Source organism: Caretta caretta, chromosome 1, assembly GCF_965140235.1.
Source record: "Caretta caretta isolate rCarCar2 chromosome 1, rCarCar1.hap1, whole genome shotgun sequence".
In the NCBI taxonomy this organism is placed as follows: Eukaryota; Metazoa; Chordata; order Testudines; family Cheloniidae; genus Caretta; species Caretta caretta.
Window position 1 is genome coordinate 12,251,114 of NC_134206.1, and position 27,826 is coordinate 12,278,939.

The 27,826-nt window shown below is 44.0% G+C and overlaps 1 protein-coding gene across 2 annotated transcripts in view; it reads left to right on the plus strand.

Moving 5' to 3' along the window:
* Positions 1-27,826, plus strand: part of RAB6A (RAB6A, member RAS oncogene family) — a 103,968-nt gene that overhangs the window by 65,187 nt on the left and 10,955 nt on the right. Inside the window, exons 3-6 of one of the 2 annotated variants that reach the window (XM_048839595.2) lie at positions 4,321-4,374; positions 6,137-6,242; positions 8,752-8,863; positions 10,274-10,367. In XM_048839595.2, the coding sequence (XP_048695552.1) occupies positions 4,321-4,374; positions 6,137-6,242; positions 8,752-8,863; positions 10,274-10,367 (366 nt within the window). Of the gene's footprint in view, positions 1-4,320; positions 4,375-6,136; positions 6,243-6,307; positions 6,414-8,751; positions 8,864-10,273; positions 10,368-27,826 lie in introns of both variants that reach the window. The other variant, XM_048839605.2, reaches the window with a different exon arrangement.

The following is a 27,826-nucleotide window of genomic DNA, read 5'->3' on the forward strand; positions in this document are numbered from 1 at the left end:
TTTTCATGCTCTCTCTGTATATGGCCTTTCTAAAAACACATGCGGTAGCTCAACCACAAGATATGGGCTTGATGCAACAATTACTGAGTGAAAGTTCTCTGACTATTATGCACAAGCTCATACAGAAAAATGATAAAAGGCAAACATGCCATACCCCCATGGGCAACACTTGTCACAAAATGATCACTCCATAGCTGACTTCTCAGTCCTCATCCTCAAAGGAAACCTGCGCAACATCTCCAAAGGACAAGCTGGGAGTTTAAATTCAGAAATTTGCTAGTCACTAAAAATCATGGTCTCAATAAAGACACTGGATTTATGGCTGATTACAACAATCTATAACCCACTAACCCCCCTTTTTTATCCTATGACTGTAGAGGTGTTAACGGGCTATTGTACTTTGAATGGTCTCTTAGAGTGTGTTAACTACTTTCACTAAAAAGAAAAGGAGTACTTGTGGCACCTTAGAGACTAACCAATTTATTTGAGCATGAGCTTTCGTGAGCTACAGCTCACTTCATCAGATGTTTACCGTGGAAACTGCAGCAGACTTTATATACACACAGAGAATATGAAACAATACCTCCTCCCACCCCACTGTCCTGCTGGTAATAGCTTATCTAAAATGATCAACAGGTGGGATCATTTTAGATAAGCTATTACCAGCAGGACAGTGGGGTGGGGGGAGGTATTGTTGCATATTCTCTGTGTGTATATAAAGTCTGCTGCAGTTTCCACGGTAAACATCTGATGAAGTGAGCTGTAGCTCACGAAAGCTCATGCTCAAATAAATTGGTTAGTCTCTAAGGTGCCACAAGTACTCCTTTTCTTTTTGCGAATACAGACTAACACGGCTGTTCCTCTGATACTTTCACTAAGTAATCTGTACCAATTTGTATTTAGCTGTGACACTCTGAATACATTTCCCAGACATGAAGAAGTCCTCTGTGTAGCTTGAAAGCTTGTCTCTCTCACCAGTAGAAGTTGGCCTAATAAAAGACATTAGTTCACCCCCTTGTCTCCGTTATGCAAGAGAGCAGACTAGAGGATTGTAATGACCCCTTCTGGCTTTAAAATCTATGATTCTGTAAGCTGTAAAAATGGAGGGAGGATGGTCTTGTGGTAAAGGTACTTGCTTGGGACTCAGGAGATCCAGGCTCAATTCCTGCTCTGCCACAAACTCCCTCTCTTACCTTGGGCAAGTCACTTGTCTTCTGTCCATTCCCAATCTATAAAATAGGGCAATGTTGTTATCCCCATCTTACAGGGGTGTTGAGGATAAATACTTGGATACTATGGTGAGGGGGCCATATAAAGATCTAGACAGATACTTGCAGTGGATGGAGCACTTTGTTCCATTTAGGTCCACCTGCCTCCTTTAAATTTGCATTTGTGCCTCACAATGTATCTCTTGCCTACAGAACCTGTAACTGCTTGCTTCTGTTGGTTCCACATATTAACAACTGTATGTGTGAAGAAATGGTACCCAAACTTCCCTAATTCTTACTCTACTTTAGCTTAATTTCATGCCCACTTATTCTTGTATCTGACAGTAAACTTTAATAGGCTTATAGCATCCTTCTTACTTCAAGTCCGCTAATCCGCACTTCAGGTTTTCCCATCTCTGTGCAGCTGGGGACAGAACCAGAGCCAGCTTGCAATTCCTGTCTTCCTCCTGTCAGGAACTTGAACAGATGCCCAGCTCCTGTGTCCTTTCTTTGATTTAAGTTTTATTGTATTTAAAAGTTTAGACTCCTAGGCCTTGTCTGCACTTGCGGCGGCGAGTAGGGTACGTGTAACTACATGCCACAGAGAAAGACAGATTGCATCCAGACTCGCTGTGGCTACTCGCATGTAGCTACCCATGGCAGTGAAAAACTCTGTCAAGGGGAGGCAGAAGGGAAAGGCTCCGGCAGCTGCCCCGCCAGACCCTTTCCCTGCTGCCAGAATCTTTCCCTGCGATGGGCAGAGGAGGAAGCGGAATACTACACTGCTAAAAACAGCAGTGTGGACGTGGGAGGCACTGTTTTGGCAGATAGGGTACGTACCCGCAGGATTCAGGCGTGTCTTTACTCACCTATGCAGTGCCTCACCATCTCCCCTGCTGTTTATACCCATGCTAGCTGGGTGTCGGTATGCTACACGCTGCCACAAATGTAGACCTATCCCTAGACTGCCTGTTTTCTTGCCTTGCCCTCTGCTCTCACTTCACTTATTTTTATTATTATTATTATATGGCTAGAACTGTGCGGCTGTCCAAATTTGGCTCCTCTGACTCTGCTCAGTGTGTCAATATCAAATTTTCATACTTATGAAGATCTACACAGCGTAATGTTATTTCTTATCCGTCGAGTAGGAGATACTGCAGATACAGTGCCAGGCTAATGGGAGATCACTCAATCTGGGATGCAGAGAGAGTTGTGTTGCTTCTGACCTGCTTTAATGAAGATGGAAACTATCATGCGTAATTGCAAATCAGACTCACTTGAGCTGCTGTTGTACAGGAAGCTCTTGCACAAAGCAGCTGGGACAGTCTTCTGTTTGAGCTCAGCCTCCTTTTTACTAAAGCCGTTGTAAAAACTCTGCTAGTCACCAGGATGGTGTCTTTACTGTGGTTCCAACTGGACAGTTGGAATTTTTGGTGTGACCCAGGGTTGTGTGTGGTGCAAGATCTTAAGGCTTTTATCTATTAAATATTGTTTAATTGAACAAGGAAATCCATAAGATATCAGGGAGAATGGAAACTTTCTTGAGGCAAACTTTAATGTAGCTTTATCAAAACCTTGTAGCTTGTTTAGCAGTGGAAGGGAAATGTTTCAATGTACCAGTCGACTGAGTCCCCCAATATGTATATGTCAGGGATTCTCAAACTTCATTGCACTGCGACCCTCTTCTGACAACAAAAATAACACATGACCCCCAGGAGAGGGGACTGAAGCATGAGCCCACCCAAGCCCCACCACCCCGGACTGCGGGGCCAAAGCTGAAGCCCAAGGGTTTCATCCTTGGGCGTGGGGCCTGTAACCTGAGCCCCACTGCCCCTGGCTATAGCTGAAATCTGGGCCCCAGGCGGTGGGGCTCGGGCTTTGGCCCTGGGCCCCAGGCGGTTTAACACCAGCCCTGGCAACCCCATTAAAATGGCGTCATGATCCACTTTGGGGTCCCAACCCACAGTTTGAGAACCGCTGGTATATTTCATCTGTTCACCTCTAAACTTTGGGATCCTTCCCAGTTCTTGAAGATGGAAATGCTTTTGGGTCATCAGCATTTGGGAAATCAACCTAGTCACTTTCATATACCTTCCTCTGGCTTCCTCCCAAGACACTGGCTTTCTCTAGTCAGGAAAAGTCTTGTGCATCAAACACTACAGCTAGCAGCAGAGGGAAACTGAGTTGGATCATGCAATGCTAGTCAGTTTCCTTTTGCAGCTGGCTGGTTGCATGAATACCACCCACTAGATTGTCCCCCAACCTATTGGGAAGCGTGGCAGAGAGATGGTAGAATGCCTACAATAAAAAGGATCTTGTGGTGCAGAAGCATTTTTGGGATAAGGGTTCCCTTGACTTTTAGGATCAAGCTTTCTTACCGTAACTTGAGGAAGACTAGACCCTTAATGGTTTTGTTTCAGTTGATACCAGGTTGCTGGGACTCAGCTTGTCTTCCTGGCTTCATTGATACCATTTAATGGCACTGCAATATCAAGGGTCACTCTGTTAAAGCCATGGTAGTGTTAGTAGCCCCAGTCCCAGGTCAGTCATACACCTGCAATACACAAAGCTGCAGTACTGAGTTTCCCAATTCTGCAGTAAATATTCAATACAGCATCACCAAGAGAATGAAGACTTGGGATCAGTGCTACAAGGGCTGTTTTTAACACTGTTCCTCCCTTTCCCCCACATTTTGGTTAAGATGGTGTCAGGATTTCTGTTGCTATGCTCCAGTAATGTCTAAAGGCACAAAGAAAACCCTGCTGCTGTATACTTGTCTGTGGAATCAATGACCAAAGTTGTGTACAAACTGGTTAACTTAATTAAAAACGTGCCCTTTTTATGCTGTAATCTTATGCTACTAATAGGCACTAATTTTGCCAATATCTTTCACCTTATTTAGGTATGTACTTAAGAGTCTTGAGGCTTAAAGTGGAAAAAGCCTAACCTGTATCTTGCTTTCAAATCCCACTGAAGGAAAGCGCTATCCCATAAGTATGGCCCCCCGATCAGCTTGTACCAGTTCTAGTCTGGCATGACAATTATTGAATACCCTTGAGAGAAACATAACACCTGTTTCTTTTTTTAATTGAAATCTGACATTTTTTTACAGGCAACAATTGGCATTGACTTTTTATCGAAAACCATGTACCTGGAGGATCGAACAGTGAGTAAGATTTTGCATGATTTTCTGTAGTCGCTTGGAAAGAATCTGCTATTCTTGGTATTATTTTTGTAATCTGTCATAATGTGAGCATGCTTCAGAGTTCTGAAGTGGCCTGGAGGTCTAGAAATAAACCATCCTGCTACCAGGCAGAAGATCAGTGTTTGACTCAGGCTTGGTCCCTTGCTTCTAGGCTGTGCTGTGGAGGCAATGTAGGGAAATGAGTGTTTGCCTCTTGAGGTTTTTCACAAGTTTTGAAAGAGGCCATGTTCAGTCATTCTTGATTTGAATGGTCAATGTGATGCAGAATGTGGGGAGTAAAGGAGGAAAAGTGCATGGCTGGGGGAAGGTTTTAAAGAGTCTGCTGTTAGATGGGGTTTTGGAAAAGGGGCACCCCCAAAAGTTAATATGTGGCTGGGGGGCTGAATATAAATTGCATCATGACTAGAACTGCCAGCCTGTAACTCAGCAGGGTTTAACATGTCATTTTAAATAGAATATGTATAACTCATAAATATATGCATGTTTACTCTGTTTAGAACAGTACTGTCTCTGAAATTAAGCCAGTGTTCCACAGAAATGAACGCCATGGTCCAAAATTAGCTCACATCCTTAATAAATGGGGTATATATTTGTAGAACATAAATTGCATAACTCTGCACAAGCTGATGGTATTGGATAAACGCACAATAGATGTGATTGTATTTTAAGTGATCTGACAAATTAGCATGCTTTTTCTAAAGCAGTTCAGGCCCTTAGATGTTTTTATATAGATGTATGCTGGTTTATAGAGCATCTTGTATTTTCTTTCAGAATTGAAGTGGTAAGAGAATTTCATCCTTGTCATCAGTGTTTATCTCAGTTACTTTGCATTATGGCTAAACCTTACATGCAGCTGAATAACTAGCATTCATCCTCTTTGAAAAAGCATGATGTTAGCCACTCCAGTGGCTTGGCAGCAGCTGGAAGACTTGCATTTAGAAGTGGTCTTAAATGTGATTCTTCCAACCTCCTTGTCATACAGGTCTCTGTGGTAGTGACGCATTTGGGCCCCAGGAAGAATGACAGCAGAGCATGAATGCCTTCTGTGGGTGGATGTGCAGATTGGCACTTGCCTCAGGTTTCCTGCTTGCCCTCTCTGGCTGGAAAACTCAGCCATCCTATTGCCCGCCCTCTAGAAGTGGGAAGGGGCTTTTGAAATACGAAGAGGTGGGAAGTGAGTGTGAAATATAGATTCCTCTGGACTCCTTTCTAGATCAGTTTAGGTAAAGAATACACTACCTTTAGGCTATGTGTACGCTACCGCCTATGTCGGCAAAATTTATGTTGCTCGGGAGTGAATATTCTACCCCGGAGCAACATAAATTACACCGACACAAGCACTAGTGTGCACAGCGCTGTGTCAGCAGAAGAGCTTTTCCCGCCGATATAGCTTATGCCGATCATGGGGGTGGTATTTTTATGCTGATGGGAGAGTTCTCTCCCGTTGGCATAGAGCATCTTCACCACACACATTGCAAAGGCGCAGCTGTGCCGCTGCAGAGCTGTAAGTGTAGAGATGGCCTTAGATACCACTGGGGGTGGGAGGTTGCCACAAGGAGAGGCAGTTCGCTACTGCTCCCAGTCCCAAACAATCTCCTGCATGAGTTATATTTTTATTTAGCTTTTTAAAAAGCCAATAAAATAAAATTTACTCTTTATTTTTAGTGGCAGTTTGGCTTTTTTTTTTTTTTTTTTTTTTTTTTAATTTTCTCCCATCCCACAGATCAGGTTGCAGCTGTGGGATACTGCGGGTCAGGAACGTTTCCGTAGCCTCATTCCCAGTTACATCCGTGACTCTGCTGCTGCTGTAGTAGTTTACGATATCACAAGTAGGTATATTGCACTGGGTTTGACCTTTTCTTATTTTTCTTGCTTGTTTGACTGATTTTGTTAGGTACGGTTGCAATTATGGGACACAGCAGGTCAAGAGCGGTTCAGGAGCTTGATTCCTAGCTACATTCGTGACTCCACTGTTGCAGTTGTTGTTTATGATATCACAAGTGAGTGGGGGGAATTCTGCATTTCTGATACTCTGCTCTGTCGTTCTCTAGCCTAGCTCTGCATGTCCTATCACACTCATGTGGTTGTTCTTCATACTGGCATGAACAGTGTTTCCTTTTACTGTCGTCAAGTTTTTGAAACCAGACACTTCTGATCACAGCTGTTTGTAGTAATGTATAAATGGACTTATGAATCTCCCTTGCTGAAAGAATACATTTATGACCCTTTCCTATCACATGGTTTGTCCCAAAGCCCTGAGCACTGGCTGGCCTAGTCTCATCTGCTCTTCTTTTGGGTACCATCTCCATCTTTGACTTGGTCTCAAACACCTGAATCACTTGCTTGCATATCTTTGAATTTCCAAATTAGAGCTTTCCCATTGAGGCCGTTTGAGAACTGCAGCTTGCTTCATTCCATTGTCCCCAAAATCTGGGTGTGGGCTGGGGAAGGACATGCCACCTTTTTACCTTAATCGGTCACTTTCATTTTCTGGTATTTAAAGCTCCATGACTAAGGATTTAGCCTTTTAATAATGTAGTCTTTCATTTCGTAATAAGGTATATACACTTTTGAGGACTAAAATGTTAGTGCTTTTTCACCTCCAACCTGAAGACTGGTTTAAAAGGCCAGAACAACCCTCATTTATTGGCTTTTAATTTTTAAAGAGCAATAATTTTGTTAAAGGAGAATTAAACCTTCAGAAGATTTTTCCATTTTAAATCAGTAGTGACTGGATTAAATAGTCTGATTCTACCCAAATCCAAACAGGGCTTCTCCTTTTATTCATAAATACTCTAGTAGATTATAGCAAGAATAAGGGCTTCCCTTGTAAACTTATTTAATTGTTATAAACATTTTAAATTGAGCTAAAATTGCACGATAGTTGTGAATTTTGGACTTCTCTTCTGACCTCGTGATTATTGCTAAGTACTAAAGCAAAGCTTTATGCCATTAAGTTGCTGGCAAGTCTTAACCATCGAAGACTTACAGTATTTCACTGTACCATTACAAAGCCAACAGTTACCACAGAGATCTCCTTATTTAAGTGTAGGCAGATACTTTGGCATCTCGGTGATCGTAGGTTTTGTACGTTAACTGTTAAATTGAATGGTACTGCAGTTGATATTATTGTTAGGAACACAGCTTTGCAAACAAGGTTATTGTATATTCATTAGTTAATGCCTATTTCCTAGAATCTTGTTTTGCAGCTTAGATGTTCATTACCTATTCTTCTAAAGCTGCTGGAATCTGGAAGGGGCTTTTAATTAGAAAAGAGCCAAAGGATCCTTTTATGTATGTTTGTATGTAAACAGTTCTGAACTTCTTTTGAGGTCAGTGATCAACCCAACAAGGGTGGCTAGTAATTATATAAGCCAAATATTCCTAGGAGAACAAGCCTAAAACTAGTGATCACAAAATGAGTAAGCAACACAGTGTATAATTGCTGTTAAACGCTTTTTAAAAGCCTTGAAACAGTAGGGCCCTCTTACCAATGCGCATATTCAGTATTTTTCAAATCATGAGTAGTACAGATTAAATAGCAAAGTTGTTATGCCCCCATTCCGTATATAAAATAGGCTCAACTACAGCCTGGTGTAAGTGTCTACACTACAGTGGAGCCCCCGCCAATGTAAGTTGCCAACTAAATTGACTTAACTCCACCTCTGTGAGAGCCATAGCACTTATGTTGATGTAGTAGGGCGACGCAGTGTCTGTGTAGACACTGCGTTACTTACATCACCTGTTGGCTCCCAGCCCCGTGTGGGGCTGACAGCCAGAGCCCTCACCACCCTAGCATTGACAACCTGAGCTGTCAGCACCAGGGCTGTGGGGCTCCAGCGGTCAGTGCCTCACAATGCCCTACTTCAGTCTGTGGAAACTCCTGGTGAGGGATGAGCACCACTGACAGAAGGAGCGTGGTGTGACTGTGAACCTCCACTTTAATTACTGCGGTGGCTGTACGTTGACTCAGTTTTGTAGTGTAGACAAGCCCTTAGTTCAATAAAGTAAAATAATAACAGTTCTTTAAAAGTAATAATAAAAAACTCTTCATAATGTGCACCCTGATACTAAAAGTCCATTTATAATTGGATAGATGAAGTTCAATTACAGGTGCATTTAAAGCCAAAGGGTAAAATCCAAGACCCACTGAAATAAATAACAAAACTCCCATTGACTTCATTGGGGTCAGGATTGCATCCATTGATTCTACATAGCCCTAATGTACCAATTACCAGAGAATGTGAGGCTTTTAGTCAAGATTTATGGCTGTATTGGCAGTGATCTGGGAAGAACATTTTACAGTGACACTCATCTTTGTCCACTCTTCCTTACTAGATGTAAACTCATTCCAGCAAACCACAAAATGGATTGATGATGTCAGAACGGAAAGGGGCAGTGATGTCATCATTATGCTAGTGGGAAATAAAACAGATCTAGCAGATAAGAGGTACGGAGAAATAATTCTTCTTAATTATATGGTCAGTTTGCTGTTCATTTCGCGGAGAAAGCTCTGTTTAAAGTGATTCTGTTATTTTTGGCCCAAAATCTAGTTTGTTTAAATTATGCTGAAGCCAGATGTGAATAGAAATTTCTTGATTTAAAAAAAAAAAAAAATCAGTTGACACTTTATTTAAACATTTCCTGGCTTGAGTGTGAGCCCACAGGACAGCATTGTGTGTGAGAACCAGAACCAGCATTATCCGCAAGAACCAGGAAGTGAAATTAACCAATCTAGCGTCAGTGTCCAAGCTGAGTGAAATGTAGAGTCAATAGCATCAGTGAAGGAGTAAACTAGATTTAAAACGTTTAATAATCTAGGTTTAGTGTATGTGACTAATTTAAATGATTATCTTGAATATTCCTTTAAACATTAGTTTGTTTTTAATGTTAAGATTAAAATCAAAACCATATTTAGAATTTTGTTTAAAAGAGCAGCTTCTGTTGAACGGAGTGATTTTTCTCTCTCCTGCCCCCCTTGTCATAACTACTGTAATTTTTTTAAGGGTAAGTTTTTTCAGACACACTGATACAAAGTTGCACTGGCATTTGGACATTCTGCTGCCTTGCTACAGTGGATTTATGCTAATCTCTCCATACAAAGTGGTACAAAAGAGTGTCTTTTTAAAACATAAACACATAATGGCAGTATGTCCTTCTGAACATGACAATATTCTAGTAACAGACTTGGTTAAAGTGTAAATTTCATGACATTAGCTTCCTGTGTGTCATAAATGGTGTATCATAAACTTGAGTTCAGGGAGAAGCTGGGTATATGTTGAGCACTTTAGGATATTTGTTTGGAAGATCTTTAGCTCCTTTCAACAAAATAGTTTTTAGTTGATTTAACTTAAATATTTTAAAAGTAGTTTTTTGATACTTTCAGGTTACATACAATTATTTTGAAAAAAGTTAAATAACCATATTAAGGTTTAGCTAAACAGGGCAATAATCGCTAGTTAGTGCAGCGTAAGAGCACTAATTCTTATCAAGCCATACAAGTGTTGTTTCCTGGCAAGAAATTTAGGAAACGGCCAGTGGCCACCTTGGCTTTATTACTGAAAAGCCAGAGAATCATAGAAACGTAGGGGCTGGAAGGGATCTTGAGAGGTCATCTCGTCCATCCGCCACATGCTGAGGCAGGATTGAGTATACGTAGGCCATTGCTGGCAGGTGCACTGTAGAAGCCCAGCTTGTATTCTGAAATATTGTGCCCTTCCTCTGGTGGTGACGGGAGACGGTACCTGGCAGGTATAATTACATGTGTGCTGGGACTGGGGAGACATCTCTTGGGGTGGAGGCAAAACCCTAATTGTCAGGATATTCCTATCTTTTGCTCTAATGTTTTTCTTTTCCCCAGGCAAGTGTCCATTGAGGAGGGAGAGAGGAAAGCCAAAGAGCTGAATGTAATGTTCATTGAAACTAGTGCGAAAGCAGGATACAATGTAAAACAGGTAAGTGACATGGGGCAGTGTGTACTGTGCACTCAGTCTGCTGGAATATTTTTACATCCTGTGATGAACCAGGGTACAGCATGTTCCATGGTAGTGGAGATAAGCAAATTGGCCAAGGACTCTAGAGGAACATCCACTCTTCAGTCCGCAGACAGCACTTCTGGGGGATTTTTAGCTGTCATTTGAAAGACCCACCTATAGTAAATTGCTTGAAACCTCATTTATTCACTTTGAAAGGGTGGATGATTTGTCTGGGGTTGGAACCATAGGACTCTGGGTATTCAAAAGCTGACTGGACTAGCTGGAATGGTTGAAAGTGAGGGAAGTCTGGGGTCTCTGACACTGATTTGCTCTGGGACCGTGGACAAGTCAGTCTGACTACATTTCACCATGGGCAAAACAGGAAGAATAATTAAGCTTCACCAATGATAGTTATTTGGAAGACACTATAAGTGTGAATGATCATTCTCTGACCTCCAGCTCATCCCCTCCAACTATGGAGTGATAGACTTTCAAGTTGGGAAAGGTAATCTAACAGCTTTCTGCAGTGCTGCAGCATTCAGTTTTATGTTGCAAGATGAGTTTCTGCCTTTTTAAATGCTGAACTGCCAAATGAAGTTCTTTCTGCCTGGTCTATTGAAGATAAATTTTCCATTTGCCAAATAGCTAATCAGCCTAAGCAATAAACAGCACTAACCTTGTGTTTACATGCAATAACATCCTTTTTTGTTTTTTCCTGCCCATGTAGGCAAATATCCGTAATTGCAGAATGTGAACAAAGGGCTAGAGCCACTCATGTTCACTCAGAGGCAAGAGCAAAGATGGAGTATGGTGACACAATTGCTTTATTGACTTGGCATTTCTCGAATATTGCCTATTGCCTCTAAGATACTTGACAAACAGTCTCATGGTGAAGGGCAGTGAGTTGTTAAAAGATGTAGAACTTTCCTATTGATACATCTAGGAATAAAACTGCAAAGCAGCTAATGTATGAAGCGCAGAATAATCAATGTACATTAATAATCGTATAACCCTATTGTAGCAACTTATTGCACAATTATATACTCTAGTCTTGTATACACTGTGTATCCAAATTAATGTGTCAAATACTAAATGCCCCCTGCACACCAAATGGTAACTTATTACATAATCTTATAGTGGTAGTTAGCTTGCTACATGATTTCAGTGTTAAAAACATTGTAAGAAATCAAGCTGTGCTGCTATATTTCAAATCTCTGGTTTCACGTGGTCTTGTCAAACACAAAATACTTAAGTAAAATAGAATATAAGTGACCATGCAGGAGTCGAACAAACATCATTCAGCAAACAGAGTTTGGCTTCCAACCAAAGGCTCAAAGGAGATTGTACAGGAAGTGTTGAATATTCTGAAGTGGTTATTTAGGAAGGGGCTGCCTATTGGAGGATGCAGGTTTCACTGCTAATGAGGAATGGTGGTGACCACTGACTTTTTCTTGTGTGTGGTGTGGTGGTGGGGGGATGGGGATCCTCTGGACATACCCAATTTGTACTCACCTCAAGGTTACTGTGACTCCCTGTCCAGGCTAGGAAGACAGCACATGTCTTCAAGAGCTAGCTAACTAGCTGTGTTGGAGCGGGACATCTGGGTCCTCAGTGCAGTTATGATAACTCAGAGAAGCCATTGGATAAATAAGTCTTTTACAGCATGTGTCTGGGCTTCATCTGGGCATAGATCTCGCATGAACAAATGACACGAGGTGCAACTAAAATATGCACTTAATGAGGTGACCACAGTGTATGTCATTAAGGTGGTGGTAGATCCATTTAATGCATTATGTGAGGGCAAGCTTTAGCTTTTTGTACTGTTCAGGAACTTTACTGATGGGATTGTCAGCACAAAGGCTAATTCTCCAGTTGTAGCCCCTTCCCTGAAAGAGAATTTTAAGAAACATATCAAAGATTCTGTGCAATCAAATGCTTTTAATTTCTTAATTGCTAGACAATTTGTAAAACTAACAATTTTTGTTCTATTTTCTGAAAAAGATTCAAAGGCTCATCATCAATAGGATGTTTCTTTAAACTATTGAATAAACTAAAGATTTTGGGATGCAGCGGAGTTTTTGTTTAGTATTGTATTCAGCAAATCACAATGGGTGGTTTTAAATCACTGGAGGCTGTTGCATGGCATTGGGTGCCATCATAATACAGATTAATAATTCATACACCTGTCAAATTTTCATGTGGAAATGGACAGAGGAAAGCTTAAGTGAGCTCTAGCTATAAGTGAAGTTAGTATAAGCAAGTACACTCAGATGGGCACTTGACAAGAACTTAGGCCTGGTCTACACTACGAGTTTAGGTCGAATTTAGCAGCATTATCTCGATTTAACCCTGCACCCGTCCACACAACGAAGCCCTTTTTTCAACTTAAAGGGCTCTTAAAATCAATTTCTTTACTCCACCGCCGACGATGGGATTAGCGCTGAAATCAGCCTTGCCTGGTCGAATTTGAGGTACTGTGGACGCAATTCGACGGTATTGGCCTCCCGGGAGCTATCCCAGAGTGCTCAGTTGTGACCGCTCTGGACAGCACTCTCAACTCAGATGCACTGGTCTGGTATACAGGAAAAGGCCCACAAATTTTTGAATCTCATTTCCTGTTTGGCCAACATGGCGAGCTCACCTGCACAGGTCACCATGCAGAGCTCATCATCACAGGAGACCATGCAGTCCCAGAACTGCCAAAGAGCTCCAGCATGGACCGAACAGGAGGTACAGGATCTGATCGCTGTACAGGGAGACGAATCCGTGCTGGCAGAACTCCGTTCGAAAAGACAAAATGCCAAAATATTTGAAAAAATCTCCAATGGCATGAAGGACAGAGGCTATAACAAGGACCTGCAGCAGTGCCGCGTGAAAATTAAGGAGCTCAGGCAAGCCTACCAAAAAACCAGAGAGGCAAACGGCCGCTCTGGTTCAGAGCCCCAGACATGCCGCTTCTATGCATGCCATTCTAGGGGGTGCAGCCACCACTACCCCATCCCTGTGCTTTGACGCTGTCCAAGGAGTGGGAGGCAACGGAAGCGGGTTCTGGGGGCAAGGAAGATGAGGAGGAGGTTGTAGATAGCTCACAGCAAGGAAGCGGAGAAACCTGTTTCCCCAACAGCCAGGATCTGTTTCTCATCTTGGACCTGGACCCCAGTACCCCCTGAACACACCCAACGTGGGCTCCTGGACGCTGAATGCGGAGAAGGGACCTCTGGTGAGTGTACCTTTGTAAATTTTATATATGGTTTAAAAGCAAGCGTGTTTAATGATTAATTTGCCATGGCATTCGCAGCCAGTACAGCTACTGGAAAAGTCTGTTAACGTGTCTGGGGATGGAGTGGAAATCCTCCAGGGACATCTCCATAAAGCTCTCCTGGATGTACTAACAAAGTCTTTGCAAAAGATTTCTGGGGAGGGCAGCCTTATTCGTCCTCAATGGGAGAACACTTTTTACCGCGCCAGGCCAGTAGCATGTAGTAGGGAATCATTGCAGAACAAAGCATTGCAGCGTATGGTCCTGGTGTTTGCTGGCATTCAAACAACATCCGTTCTTTATCTCTCTGTGTTACCCTCAGGAGAGTGATATCATTCATGGTCACGTGGTTGAAAGAGGGTGGTTTTAGTAAGCGGACATTCAGAGGTGCCTGTTCCTGCTGGGCTGTTTGCCTGTGGCTGAACAGAAATCATCCCTGCTGTTAGCCACGCGGTGGGGGAAGGGGTGAAGCCATCATCCCAGAGAATTTGGGGGGGAGGGGCTAGTTGGATTTCTGCTGCATGTGAACCCGGAAACCTCAGCCCCTCCTTTTAAATGGCCAACCCCACGGCTACTTCATATGGGAAACGAGGGCGCTGCTGTTTGAAACCAGTCCCACTTGTTATGAAGGTTAAAGAACCCAAAAGACTGTGACTTACCATGGCTTCCTGCAAGCTGAATTCTGCTGCTCGGCCCTGCGTGTGTGATCTCTCTCACCAAACCAGCATACCCTCAATAAGAGGCAAAATGCAACCTTGTAATGAAAGCACATGTGCTATGTAATGTTAACAGCAAGGTTCACCGTGGAGGAGTGTACCCATTGTTCTATAAAATGTCTTTTTGACTACCACTCTCCCTTTTTTTTTTTCTCCACCAGCTGCATATGTTTCTCCTTCCCAGAGGCTAGCGAAGATTAGAAGGCGAAAAAAACGCACTCGTGATGAAACGTTCATGTTCTCTGACCTCATGCTGTCCTCCCACACTGACAGAGCACAGCAAAATACGTGGAGGCAGACAATCTGAGTGCAGGAAAACACAATATGACCGCGAGGAGGGGTGGCAGGCTGAAGATGGTAGGTGGTGTCAGCTTTCTGAAAGAAGGCAGGAGTCAATGCTCAGGCTGCTGGAAGATCAAACTCATATGCTGCAGTATATGGTTGAGCTTCAGGAAAGGCAGCAGGAGCACAGACCACCGATACAGCCCCTGTGTAACCAACCGCCTTCCTCCCCAAGTTCCATAGCCTCCTCACCCAGACGCCCAAGAACACAGTAGGGGGTCCTCTGGCCACCCAGCCACTCCACCCCAGAGGATTGCCCAAGCAACAGAAGGCTGGTATTCAGTATGTTTTAAAGTGCTGCGTGGCCTTGTCTTTCCCTCCTCCACCACCCTACCCGGTGCTTCCCTCCTCCACCACCCCTCCCGGGCTACCAGGGCAGTTATCCCCCTCTTTGTGTGATGAGTAAATAAAGAATGCATGAATGTGAAGCAACAATTACTTTATTGCCTCTGCAAGTGGTGATCGAAGCCGGGAGGGGAAGGTGCTTAGCTTACAGGAAAATAGAGCGAACCCAGGGGGTGGGGAGGTTTCCATCAAGGAGAAGTAAACAGAACTTTCACACCGTAGCCTGGCCATTCCTGAAACTGGTTTTCAAAGCTTCTCTTATGCGCATCGCGCCTTCCTGTACTCTTCTAACAGCCCTGGTGTCTGGCTGCACATAATCAGTGGCCAGGCAATTTGCCTCAACCTCCCACCGTGCCATAAACATCTCCCCCTTACTCACTCAGATATTGTGGAGCGCACAGCAAGCAGTAATAACAATGGGAATATTGGTTTCGCTGAGGTCTAACTGAGTCAGTAAACTGCGTCAGCAAGCTTTTAAACGCCCAAATGAACATTCTACCACCATTCGGCACTTGTTCAGCCTATAGTTGAACAGCTCCTGACTACTGTCCAGGGTGCCTGAGTATGGCTTCATGAGCCATGGCATTAAGGGGTAGGCTGGGTCCCCAAGGATAACTATAGGCATTTCAACATCCCCAACTGTTGTTTTCTTGTCTGGAAAGTAAGTCCCTTGCTGCAGCTGTTGAAACAGACCAGAGTTCCTGAAGATGCGAGCATCATGTACCTTTCCCAGCCATCCCATGTGGATGTTGGTGAAACGTCCCTTGTGATCCACCAGTGCTTGCAGCACCATTGAAAAGTACCCCTTTCAGTTTATGTACTCGCTGCCTTGGTGCCAAGATAGGGATATGGGTTCCGTGTAAGGCCCCACCACAGTTAGGGAATCCCATTGCAGCAAAGCCATCCACTATGACCTGCACATTTCCCAGAGTCACTACCCTTGATAGCAGCAGCTCAGTGATAGCGTTGGCTACTTGCATCTCAGCAGCTCTCACAGTAGATTTGCCAACTCCAAATTGATTCCTGACTGACCGGTAACTATCTGGCGTTGCAAGCTTCCACAGGGCTATTGCCACTCACTTCTCAACTGTGAGGGCTGCTCTCACCTTGGTATTCTTGCGCTTCAGGGCAGGGGAAAGCAAGTTACAAAGTTCCAAGAAAGTGCCCTTACGCATGCGAAAGTTTTGCAGCCGCTGGGAATCGTCCCAGACCTGCAACACTATGCGGTCCCACCACTCTGTGCTTGTTTCCCGGGCCCAGAATCGGCGTTCCACGCCATGAACCTGCCCAACTGACACCATGTTGTGGACATTGCAGGGGCCTGTGCTTTGTGAGAAGTCTATGTCCATGTCCTCATCACTCTCGTCACCACGCTGCAGTCGCCGCCTCCTCGCCTGGTTTTGCTTTTCTTGCAGGTTATGGTTCTGCATATCCTGCTGGATAATGCGCACAGTGTTTCTAGTGCTCATAATTGCAGGCTCCATGTTCCCAGTACTATGGCATCTGCGCTGGAAAAAGACGCGAAATGATTGTCTGCCATTGCTCTGATGGAGGGAGGGGGTGACTGACAGCATGGCTTACAGGGTTGGCTTACAGGGAATTAAAATCAACAAAGGGGGTGGCTTTGTATCAAGGAGAAACAGAATGGCCCCCTCAAGGATAGAACTCAAAACCCTGGGTTTAGCAGACTGTTAATTTCACAGAGGGACAGAGGAGAAAATGAACACAAAACAAATCTGGTCTATTTCTTGTTTTGATCCACTTCATCTATCTTTATACATCTTGCTGGCAGCAGATGGTGCAGTACGACTTCTGGCCATCGTCATCTCCTGGGTGCTCATTAGAAGACAGTGCAGTAGGACTGCCGGCAGGACTGAATTGCCACGAGACGAAACTTAAAAGGGAGATGACCTGGCTGAGTCACTCCCATGTTTGCCCAGGCGCCCCTGACCGACCTCACAGAGGTCGGCTAAAAGAGCACCATGGAGTACGGCGACGATGGCTACCAGTCATACTGCACTGTCCACTGCCAAAAGGCAATGAGCTGCTGCTGTGTAGCAATGCAGTACCGTGTCTGCCAGCACCCAGGAGACATACGGTGAGCTGAGCGGGCTCCATGCTTGCTGTGGTATGGTGTCTGCACGGGTAACCCAGGAAAAACGTGGAACAATTGTCTGCCGTTGCTTTCACGGAGGGAGGGAGGGAAGGGGGTACCTGACGATATGTACCCAGAACCACCTGCGACAATGTTTTTGTCCCATCAGGCATTGGGATTTCTACCCAGAATTCAAATGCGTGGCAGAGACTGTGGGATAGCTACCCACAGTGCAATGCTCCAGAAGTCAATGGTTTCCTCGGTACTGTGGACGCACTCCGCCGACTAAATGCCAACTAAATGCACTTAGAGCATTTGTGTGGGGACACACACAATCGACTGTATAAAAACGCTTTCTACAAAACCGACTTCTATAAATTTGACCTAATTTCGTAGTGTAGACATAGCTTTAGGAGGAATTGTTCTTTCTGTGGGAAGGAATTGTTTTTCTGTGTTCTTTCTTTGTAAAGCAGATAGGATTTAGATTTTTAGAGTCTTCAAGACAATTGAAGTTGCTGGGGTATGTCAACAAAGCAAGCCCAGAAACGCTGCCTCAAAATCCAATAAGTAGTTGTTGCTGAAGCAGGTCCCAAAAGGGAAGAGACAAGAAATAGCATTAGTCATTTAGTTTTCCATTTTCTTTACTGCTGCTTTCACTGAATGATCTCAGATTATTTTACTGAAATGTGAAAAATTCTTCCCCAGGCAAAATGGGAAAAGTTATGAACAGCACCTACGAATGGATGCAATCCCTATGACCTTTTGCATGAATCACTATTCTTACTAAGATGGTATGAATGGGGGCAATCAAGGTTGACCTTCCCATGGCTGATAACTTCTGTTCATAATAATGTGATATGAGCTAGCTCTGCAGAATAATTACTGCCTTAATCTTCATACAGGAAGTTGATTCGAGTGGTAAATTACTTTAGTCCTGAAATGCGTATTTTGGATATGTATAACGAATTGCATTTATGTAAAATCCTAGATCAATCAGTACTTCATATCATGCGTTGAAGTAAAAATGAAGCCTAGAATAATGCAAATCGCTAATTTTCCCATTTTAGGATGGAAATTCACAGAAGATTTTAGCAGTACTCTTAATATGCCGGTTTGGTACAAAACATGGTGCCCGGTTGCATTGATTAGGGAATGTGAACTAATCTTTGTCTACTCAAACTGTTGTAACATAAGACAGTTTTTAACTCTGTTACAATTTTGAATGTAAATTATCAATACCTCCTTCAGAAGCCTATGTATCAGGCACCACAGTCATTCCTGAAGGGCTGGCAAGTTAGTCCTGCTTCCAGCCTGTCTTTTCAGGGCAAAGTCCTGTTCCAATATCTAAACCCTTCATTAAGACTGAAGCCAGACTGCTTAGTTTAAGGCTGGCACAGTGGATGACCTTGGAACACAACTTTGCAAACAAGGTTATTTGGACACAGACAAACTTCCGTTCTTGTACTAGTAGATCTTTCAGTGGCTTTCCATACCTTTGACTATAAGGTGTTGACTTAAATACAATATGTAGTAGGAGTTAATGGAATGGCGGTTAGCTGGATCCTTTCAGATCCCTGAAATTCATGGTGGGCCCCTACTTCTATTCCTTAAGGCGTCACATGTAGCACTCTATATGTTGAGTACTTTCATCCATCCTCTCCAGCTTATACCTCACATTGAGACACCATGAATTCGTGTCACTAATATATTTGGATGATACTGCACTGTGAGTCCTTCTCAAAGCACCCAGTCTCATAAGTCTTATTGGTTGAGCAAGTGCCTGGAAGTGACAGTTGGTTCAAACTTACCCTCACTTATTCTAGGATAGGTTAAGAAGGAAATATTTTGGAATCTATCCCATACAATAAACTCATGGATCAAGAGCATCAGCTTCTGGTTGTTAAGAGCAGGGTGTCACAGCGGTCATGCTGAATTTTAATGCTATCCAAATTGTTTGTTCTCCGTACTTGGGCACTGTGATAGATGCCTTACAAACCTTTACAATGGTTCAGAAGTGGTATTTGCCCTGTATGTTTTGAAACAATTGTTGAAATATAGCGGGTAAGAAGCTTAATCTCTCATTCCACCAGGGCAGACTAATGGGTAATGACAGGAGACTGCAGCCCCGAGACTTTGCTCTTAACTTCAGTCACTCCTAGTGTACCTACTTTTGTGCTTTGACCTCTTGTTTGTTCTATGTTCCTGGAAAGCAGTGAAGAGTTGGAAAGGATGCAGAGAATGGGCTCATTGCACCCATCATGCAGCTACAGAGGTCCCTTGCTCCATAGTGTGCCACTAGAATGCTGTGGGGTTGCCACATCTCATGGCTGCTCTCTGGCAGTGAGCTCCCTGCCTCTTCCACCAGAGAAATGCAGGGAGTGGGTTCTCGGGACCTGAGTATGGCAGTCTGGCTCAGCTGTACTTATGTAATGTTCAAGACAAGGACAGAATTGACCTCCTAGCTTCCCCTTCCAAAGAGACTTTGTGGTGCTCCCCTTCCAAAGTAGTGGCTTTCCCCCTTCAGGACCTAAAACCCCATTTGGTCTCCAGGAAAAGAAAGGAAACATGAGCCCACAGGAAAATAGTGCATTTAACAGAGGCTTCCTGTCTTGAGAAGAGGAGTGCAATGCATGTTGGTTAAGCCGAAAGCTTTGTTCTCCAGTGGTTCATAAGCAATCAGGTACCTGACTTGATTCAGAGGAATCTGGGGCAGTCGGAGGTACAACTGTTTGCAGTCAACTCGAACAGGTGGAAAAGGTTTGCACCAGCAGATAAACTAGCTTGGAAGACTGGGCACATGAGGCTTTTTCAGTTGCCTTGGTTCCACCTGGTGTTTGCATTTCCCCATCCTCATCCTGGGAACAGCTCTAATAAAGAAGCTGATGGGCCAAGTCTCGTCCATTCTCCTAGCTGCAGTTTCCACCAAGACTGTTTCTCTCTCAGGCTTCTATTCTACTCCCAGATCTGTTAGTTCAGGGCCCTCTCCAGACATGCAGGTGCAGATTTCAAAAGGCATTTAGGCACCTAACTCCTGTTAAAATCAGTGGGAGCTAGGCTCCTAAATACCTTTAAAAATCTGAGCTCCAGTCTCTATGCATGTGACACTCCTCCTGGCTTGGGAAAGGAGGATATCTGAAGGAAAACGGGATGGTGAGCAGCGTTTCAGACACCCTTCTGGCTTGAGGGATGGTCTATTTCAGTAGCATGTTAGAATGTTGGTAAGGGTGCTTCCTGCAGTTAAAGTAGTCACTTCAGAGCAAAATTGTCCCTTCTGCTCATCTAGAATTCCTCTAAGTGAGTTTCAGCAAAGCCCCCCAAATTTCTTGTAGATTTGGGGGGGGGGGGGCACTTCAGGATTAAGGGGAGGCTGGATTGCTTGCTTAGATTTAACAATTGTGCCCTACTGCAAAATTCTCTTTATTTGTTCTATTTGCTGGCACAAGCAGCTCTATAAAAGGCTTTGAGATTCGTGCTCTCCAGGGTGTATGTGACAGACTCTTACAAATCAGCAAGCCAACTGAGCCCAGAGTACATTAGGGTTCACTCCACTGGATCTGGTGAAGTCTCAGCAGAGACAGGGGAGGTCTCTGAAGAACTCTTACGGCAGCTATCTGGTACATTTTACATATGTTCTCAAAGAACAACAGGCTGAGTGTGGCATCAGGTGATGTGGCATTTGACAGGATGGGTTTCTCGTAGTAGTAGTTCAAGAACCACAGCCCCATGGGGTAGCCCCATGAGGTAACCCTATTCTGTAGAATAGGCCAAGTCTAACAGTTTGGCACTTTCTCCCGTCCCTGTGATTCTTGTTCTTATATAATGGGGAAGAATAGCTCTGTCTCCTATCACTGTCCCTGTAGAATGAGACCTCTTCATAGTCACTGTTCCCCTGGGACAGACCCCTTTCTCTCAGGTCTAGTACCTGAGTTCTCACCTGGGACAGAGACGACCCTTCCCTTGTCATGTTGCTGAATGGACAGTGAGGGAGAGGAGGGTTGAGTATGCAAAGAGTTGAGAGCTCCTGGTTTAGAGAGAGGTCCATTTAATGTTCCAGACCTGATTTCCTTACGATACTCGATGCTGTTAGAATCCCAGCTCAGTTGGATTAACTGGCACAGGAAGTGAGTTGAAACTATCACACCAAAGGGGTGGAGTATCTTGACTCTATGGAACAGGCTTCTCTCCTGCCTGAAGTCACTGGAGGAGGAGCGACCCTTCAGTCAGGTGTGGCAGAATGAGATGTGAAAACTGCATGGGAAGAGATTCTCCTTGTGCCTGTTGCTCTTTCATGCTCCTGTGTTTCACCCCCCTGCCTTTGAAAGGTGCCAAGTGTATGCGGCTGTCTGTGAAGTGCCTAAGTCTGTGAGATAAAATACAGTGACTGCTGATATGGGTATGGAAGTTATAGTGAAGGAATAAGTCTGTGTACAAGGCTGCTTTCTAGCCATCTGCTTTCCCTAATTGGATTTATTCGCACATGCTCTGGCTGATAAGCACATGGTTCATAAAAGAGAGTAGATTTTCTTAGCTGCCAAATTCCCTTTTTTTTAGTCCAATAATGTTTTGTTAAAAATGTAGCATAAGGCATAATTTTTGTGCCTTGCCAGACTGTAGAGAAGGGATTGCTGCATTAAACTTATCCTGGCTATCAACAGCTGGCTTTAAATGCCATAATCTAATCAGTTCCCATCAACAGATTCATTTTTTTAAAATGTTAATTTTTGACTGAATTTCTGACTTTGACTTTAAGCTGGTGAGTATTGCTAGCCTGGTGGGGGGGAGGACTCCTATTCCGCACATCAGTAACACCTTCCTTCCAGGGGTCTCAAAGCACTTTAAACAAATCAACAGAGTACGTTGTGAAAGGGGGATTCTCCTAAAAATTGAGGCACAGAAAGGTTACATGATTTGCCCAGTATCATGCAAGAAGTCTGATAGAGCTGAGAATAGCAGCTGTTTTGTGGTGTTGTCTATAGAGCCTATTGTGGTAGGGCCAGATTTTCTAAAGAGCGCCACACCCACAGTCGGGGTCAGACTTTCAGACCGGTTCAGCTCCTATTTAAGGACTGGAATAAGTGGATAGATTTTCAAGATTACAGCATGTTGGGTGCTGAGCTCTTGAAAATCAGGCCCGTAGGTGTCTCGCCTGCAGCCCCTTAGCTCCTTGTTCTGTGCTCTTCTTACAAATACCCTTCATCCTCCCATCCTTTTTGTCTCACATCTGTTTAATTCTCCTGAAAATAGCAGGTGAACTTGTACCTGGTTCTGTCGCGCAGTCCCTAGCAAAACTAAATGGAGTTCTGGGATACCTTAGCTTATAAATGTTCACGTGTCCCTCTAGGCCGGGGTTTACCTGGATTGTGGGCTCCTCCTCGGAGTTCCAGTACGTCCCTTCATCTTTCTCATCACTTGCCTTTACAATTTCATCTTAAAACCACTGCTGCCTGCTGAAGTACAATGTTGCTGCTCCTCGTCCCTTTCTTTACCCCTAGTTTGCATGGGGGGAGCTCCCAGTGGCTTGTTTTGTCTCCTTCTTGGCTCTTTCCCAGCACTTGGATATTTAAAGGTTCGGGGGGGCAGAGAGAGGATGGTTGCCCAGTGGCTAGGGTGCTAACCTGCGACTTGGGGAAACCCAGGTTCAATTCCCAGTTTTGCCACAGACGTCTCCTGTGCCTGGGGAAGTCACTTTGGTGTTGTGCTTCAGATCCCCATTGCACAGATAGAGAAAATAGCAGTCCCCCACCTCCCAGGGTACTTAAAGAGAGTGAAGTACTTGTGCTACAGTAACGAGGTCTATAGTACAAGTACCCAAAATACATAGCTGGGAGATGGGATTGATGATGACTTTGAGTTTCCCTTTTCGGTAGTATGTACTTTGGCCGAGATGGTGAAATAGCCATAGGAGGGTACTTGAGTTTTTTTCACTTTGAGCGTCTCGTCCATTCTGTGAGCATCCTAACATTTTTCGACTGCTGCTGTGCATCTAGCAGAATTATTGAGCTGTCCAGAACCAGCAAATCTGCTTGAGTAGTTCAAATTATTTTTCTAATGTGCATTAACTTGCATTTGTCCACAGTGAATTTCATCTGCCATTGTGCAACCCATTTGGCTAGCTTGAAGGCCCTCTGGAGTTACTCAGGTTAGATGAACCTAAATCACCAATCACTCACTTGTCTGTGAACCTTGCCAACTTGATAGTTCCCCCTTCCTCTCCTCCCCTTTTCTCCAGATCATTTAAGAATGCACTAACCTTACTATGGATCCTTGAAGCATCCAGCTTTTTGCCTTGTTGAAAATAAACATTGTATTCCTTGTTTTCCCTCTTAGCCAGTTTCTCTTGCTTGGCAGAATTTTATCCCTCTCCTCTTGGCCCTTTAAGTTGTTTTAACAACTTCTTGCAGGATTGAAAGTCTGAATTATATCAGTCAGTTCTCTCTCTGCTTTTATTGACATCCTCGAATAATTCAAATAGATTTTCTGCCCCAGAAGCCATGCTGGGCTGCCCCATGCCCACGCTTGTCTTGGAGATTTGGAATTCTATTTTTAAGGTTCAGTGGTGTAAATCCCAGAGTCCACCCCTACTGACTTTCTTAAAGAGAAGAACAATGCTCATGTGGCAGAGTAGCCACCTGTGACCCAGAGGAACCGAGAGGAGCTAGGTCTGTTTATATATGGGATTTGGTTGCGTATACTTGATGTGGAGTAATAAGGCTTAGTTCACTTGTGAGTTACTTGGGCTTTGCGTACAATATAAAAGCCTTATTTTGAGAGCTCAGGGGAGAGGCATTTCCACAGCATAGATCATGAAGCCAGATGAGGCTTTTCTTTGGGACTGTCAGGAAGATGTGAGAGCGGAACTAGGCCAGGTGGAAAAAACCTAGAGAGCCGACTCTGAGAATCTGGATTAAATCTGCCGGAAGTGAAGGGTAAAGTAAAGCATCCTTGAAGTTTTAAAGGAATAGTTCTATTTTTTGTGTAATTTAGTGCATGTCTTTCACAAATGAAATGCTTCAGCATGGGATGGGTAACTGCCCAACTTACCTCCAGATCAGTTTGCCACCCTCCCAGTATGGTCTCAAGTATCAGGGGTAGCCATGTTAGTCTGTATCCACAAAAACAACAAGGAGTCCGGTGGCACCTTCAAGACGAACAGATTTATTTTTACCCACGAAAGCTTATGCCCAAATAAATCTGTTCGTCTTGAAGGTGCCACCAGACTCCTCGTTGCCAGTTTAATGGTTGCTAGTATATATTTTTGGTTGGCCGCTCAGGCCCTTCATTCTTAAATTCCTTCTGCACTCTTGGCTTGATATTGTTGGTCCTGGTGACTTTCTGTTCTTTAATTATTTTGTGCCAGCACCTTCTCTCTTGACACCTCTATCTGACTCTCACCTTCTCTGTGTCGTTCCAGGGCTGAGAATGATGAGAACATCCTGTTGAACAGAAGTTATCACTAGACTACATTGCCCTGCAGCTCAGTTTATTATTATTTATACAGCCATCATAAATGTTCATGGTGCTTTTAAAGGCAATTTCCCTGCCCTGAAGATCTTGCCATCTGTGTTCAGTTTTTCTTGTGCAAAATTTTTAGAGGTGACTACGCTTTCAGCTCCTAAAAAACACATTAACTGTGTCTGAGACAGACCTGCAGGACTTCTTTCAGCAGAGATCTGGCCCTGCAGAGGCCCCAAGACCTGAGAGAGAGCCAGCTACTAAGGATTATTTTACAGGGGTGGGAAGGCTACCACCTCCCCTGACAATGGGGTGGGCCTTTTGAGCTGAGTTTGCTGTCAGTTCGTATTGCAGTGTGGTGATGAAACAATCCTGCCCCAGAAAAGGTTAGATTATTTTATGGGACTGTTCTACATCCAGAGGCCAGTTATAAAGGTGGCAGCCGTGAAGTGAGACTTGTATTCCTTGCTGGAGGGAGACATTCATTATAGGACTCAACTGAAAAAGCACATTGGTGCCTTAAATGTAAAATCTGACCAGCTTGGTAGTGAATGCTTGGAGAACAAATGAAATGCTAGGCAGGAAAGGATGAGTTGGTAAAGAGGGAATTCAGACACTGCCAATAATGTGTGACCATGTTTGGCTTATCCCAAAGTCACTACCGAAAGAGAATTTCAGTTCTGGAAGAGCAATAAGCACCAATATAATACTACTAGACTCTTAGGACTGGCAGAGGAAGACGAGATGAGATCTTAAGTAGCTTCTTGGATCACTGGCTGTAAAGATTTTGCCTCTTAAGGAGGATGATCAATTTTACACTGAGAGAGCTGACCAAATCCTTCTTAAATATGAATAAAAGTAATGGGGTTGGCAGGACTGTCTGCAAATCATTTGATCATAATGGCCATGAAAATCCTGCTGATCATACGGGAAAGGAGACTTTCTCTCTCCCCAGCTTCCTCCTGTGACCCAGGCAAAATGCCAGTGTCTTTCTAGTTTAAAAAACGGCCTCCTGAAAAATGCGTTGGAGGCTGTGCTGCTTTTCCTGGCAGCTATGTATGAAGTGTGCTGGCAGGACTCTCTTTTGGGAAGCAGAGGTAGGGGAATGGATGTGAGACGAGAGTGAGAAATTGACCATCTGATAGGACGTCTTGATGCCAGAACTCAAGCTGGCCAGATACTTAAAGTCTAGTTCCACTCTCTATTATCATGACAAATTGGTTTAATTATTTCCTGATCAGCAAATCCTTCCATCCTTTCACACTTAAGAACAACAGGCATTTATCCTATAGGCTTCCTTGCCGTCCTGCCTCCCATCCGCCGCTGATGGACAGTATTGTTAAGCATCTGAAAAGCCGGTGTGCTTTGTCGGTATTTCTTGTCAGTGGCTGCTCTTTAGTGCTTTACTGTAGCTGGTGTACGAGAATTCAGGTAACCCTTTCAGAGCTGTGACTGTCTGGATGGTTCAGGGGAATTGCGGGAGGACATGGAGACCAGCACCAGGATACAAAAGTTTTGTACTTCTAGGTCATTGGTTCAAATCCATCCCAGACTGGTGCTTCAGCCATCAGAGTCTGACTGGACCTGCATGAAATAAGTTTGTTCTGTTCAGTTCATGTCCTAGTGAACATTGTGCATCTGGTTTTGTTGGCTAAGGACTGAATGGACATAAAGAATGGAGATGTTTGAGATGGTCCCTTCTTAGCAGAAGCGCAATGTGCTTTAGGTGGCACATGATCAGGATTCATTACTGAATCTGATCATTAACTTCCCCGGCTTAGTCCGCATACTTAAGGGGAGTGCAACATGAATGCTGATCCCTCAAGAACAGAGTTGAGATGTTGATAAGTGCTGTGGGGGAAACTTGCTTTACTAATGCCTCTCTCATACCTCTTGTTAGTTTGGCATCACACCTTATAGCAGCCTGCCACCGAATCAGTAATGAATAGTAATGACAAACAGACATAGGGCAGACTCCAAACGCAGTGTGTAGCCCTGCCCTGGGAAGATCATGCCTACATGTGACGGAGCTGAGGGGCTAGTCTTTTTTATTCCAGTAACACTTGCATAGCTGGTCATGCCAACAAAGTCTTACTGGATTTCATTTCAGCATTGTTTACAGGCGGTAAATTCGTAGTATGAACAGATTCACCCTGGATGTCTCTCGAAGTAGTTCTCTAAGTTCTTCAGTTTCCTGTGGAAGCTAGGTTATTGGAGTAGATGGAGGAAAGTTTGGTGTTATCCAAGGAGATCGGTGAAAGAATAATGGGATGCCTTCAGAGGGACACTGCTATAAGGCTGACGCAATGACTGTGGGGTTCAGACACTTGGTGTCGGTTTCTGTAGCAAGCATTGTGTCTGCAGGTTATAGTCATGTATGTGCTCAGCCAACTGACTGCAAAACTCCAAAGCACCTGGAATCTTGCAGTCCAGTGCCCATGGTGCTTCTCAACACACAGGCATGTAGTACTTGGTAAGCTCACTGTTAACCTTGTGGAAGTTTAACTGACTTGGTGTGTCAGTTTCACTCTTGTGTCGACTACTGGGCATGTGCTGTGTACACTAGCATAGATCCAATCCTCTGCTCTTGCTGGGGTTATTCTGCAGGGGCTACAGAAAGAAAAGACAGGTAATCTCGTGCATCTCCTCATCTCACACCCCAGAGGATCATACCTGAGTCTGTACGTAATTCCCAGAGGCACTGGGAAACACAGAATGGCACTGTGGAGGGCTGTGCCATTCTCATCTGCTTGATGTGGCTGGTTCTCACAGTGACTCTGGAGAACACAGTTCAGCAAAGGCGCAATCCTTCACTACATGATTCTCCTGCAGGAAAATATCAGAATTCCACAGCGTGAGGAAAACATTTCCTGTGTCACACATGAACTGTGATGTATAAGGTTCGGAAATACGTTATTGACAGAGAAATAGTGAATGGGATTGGTGGCATAGGCCCCTAGTGGCAAACAGTTGCAGGTGGTTGTCTGTCCAGAGGGCTGGGGAAACACCATCTGGCAGACGCCACACAAAGCTGAGCTCCACATTACAGGAAAGATACTGGCTAATTGTAGAAGGCACAGAAGAGGGGAAAAGGTAGGTTTCAGTGTCGTCCCTCACTTTAAAACACCGCGTAGCTGGACATACCTGTCTAACCACATTTTCATTGGTATGAATTAGAGGCAAAAAGTACACGTAAGTGGAAAGGACAAACGAGCATCTGACAAAGAAA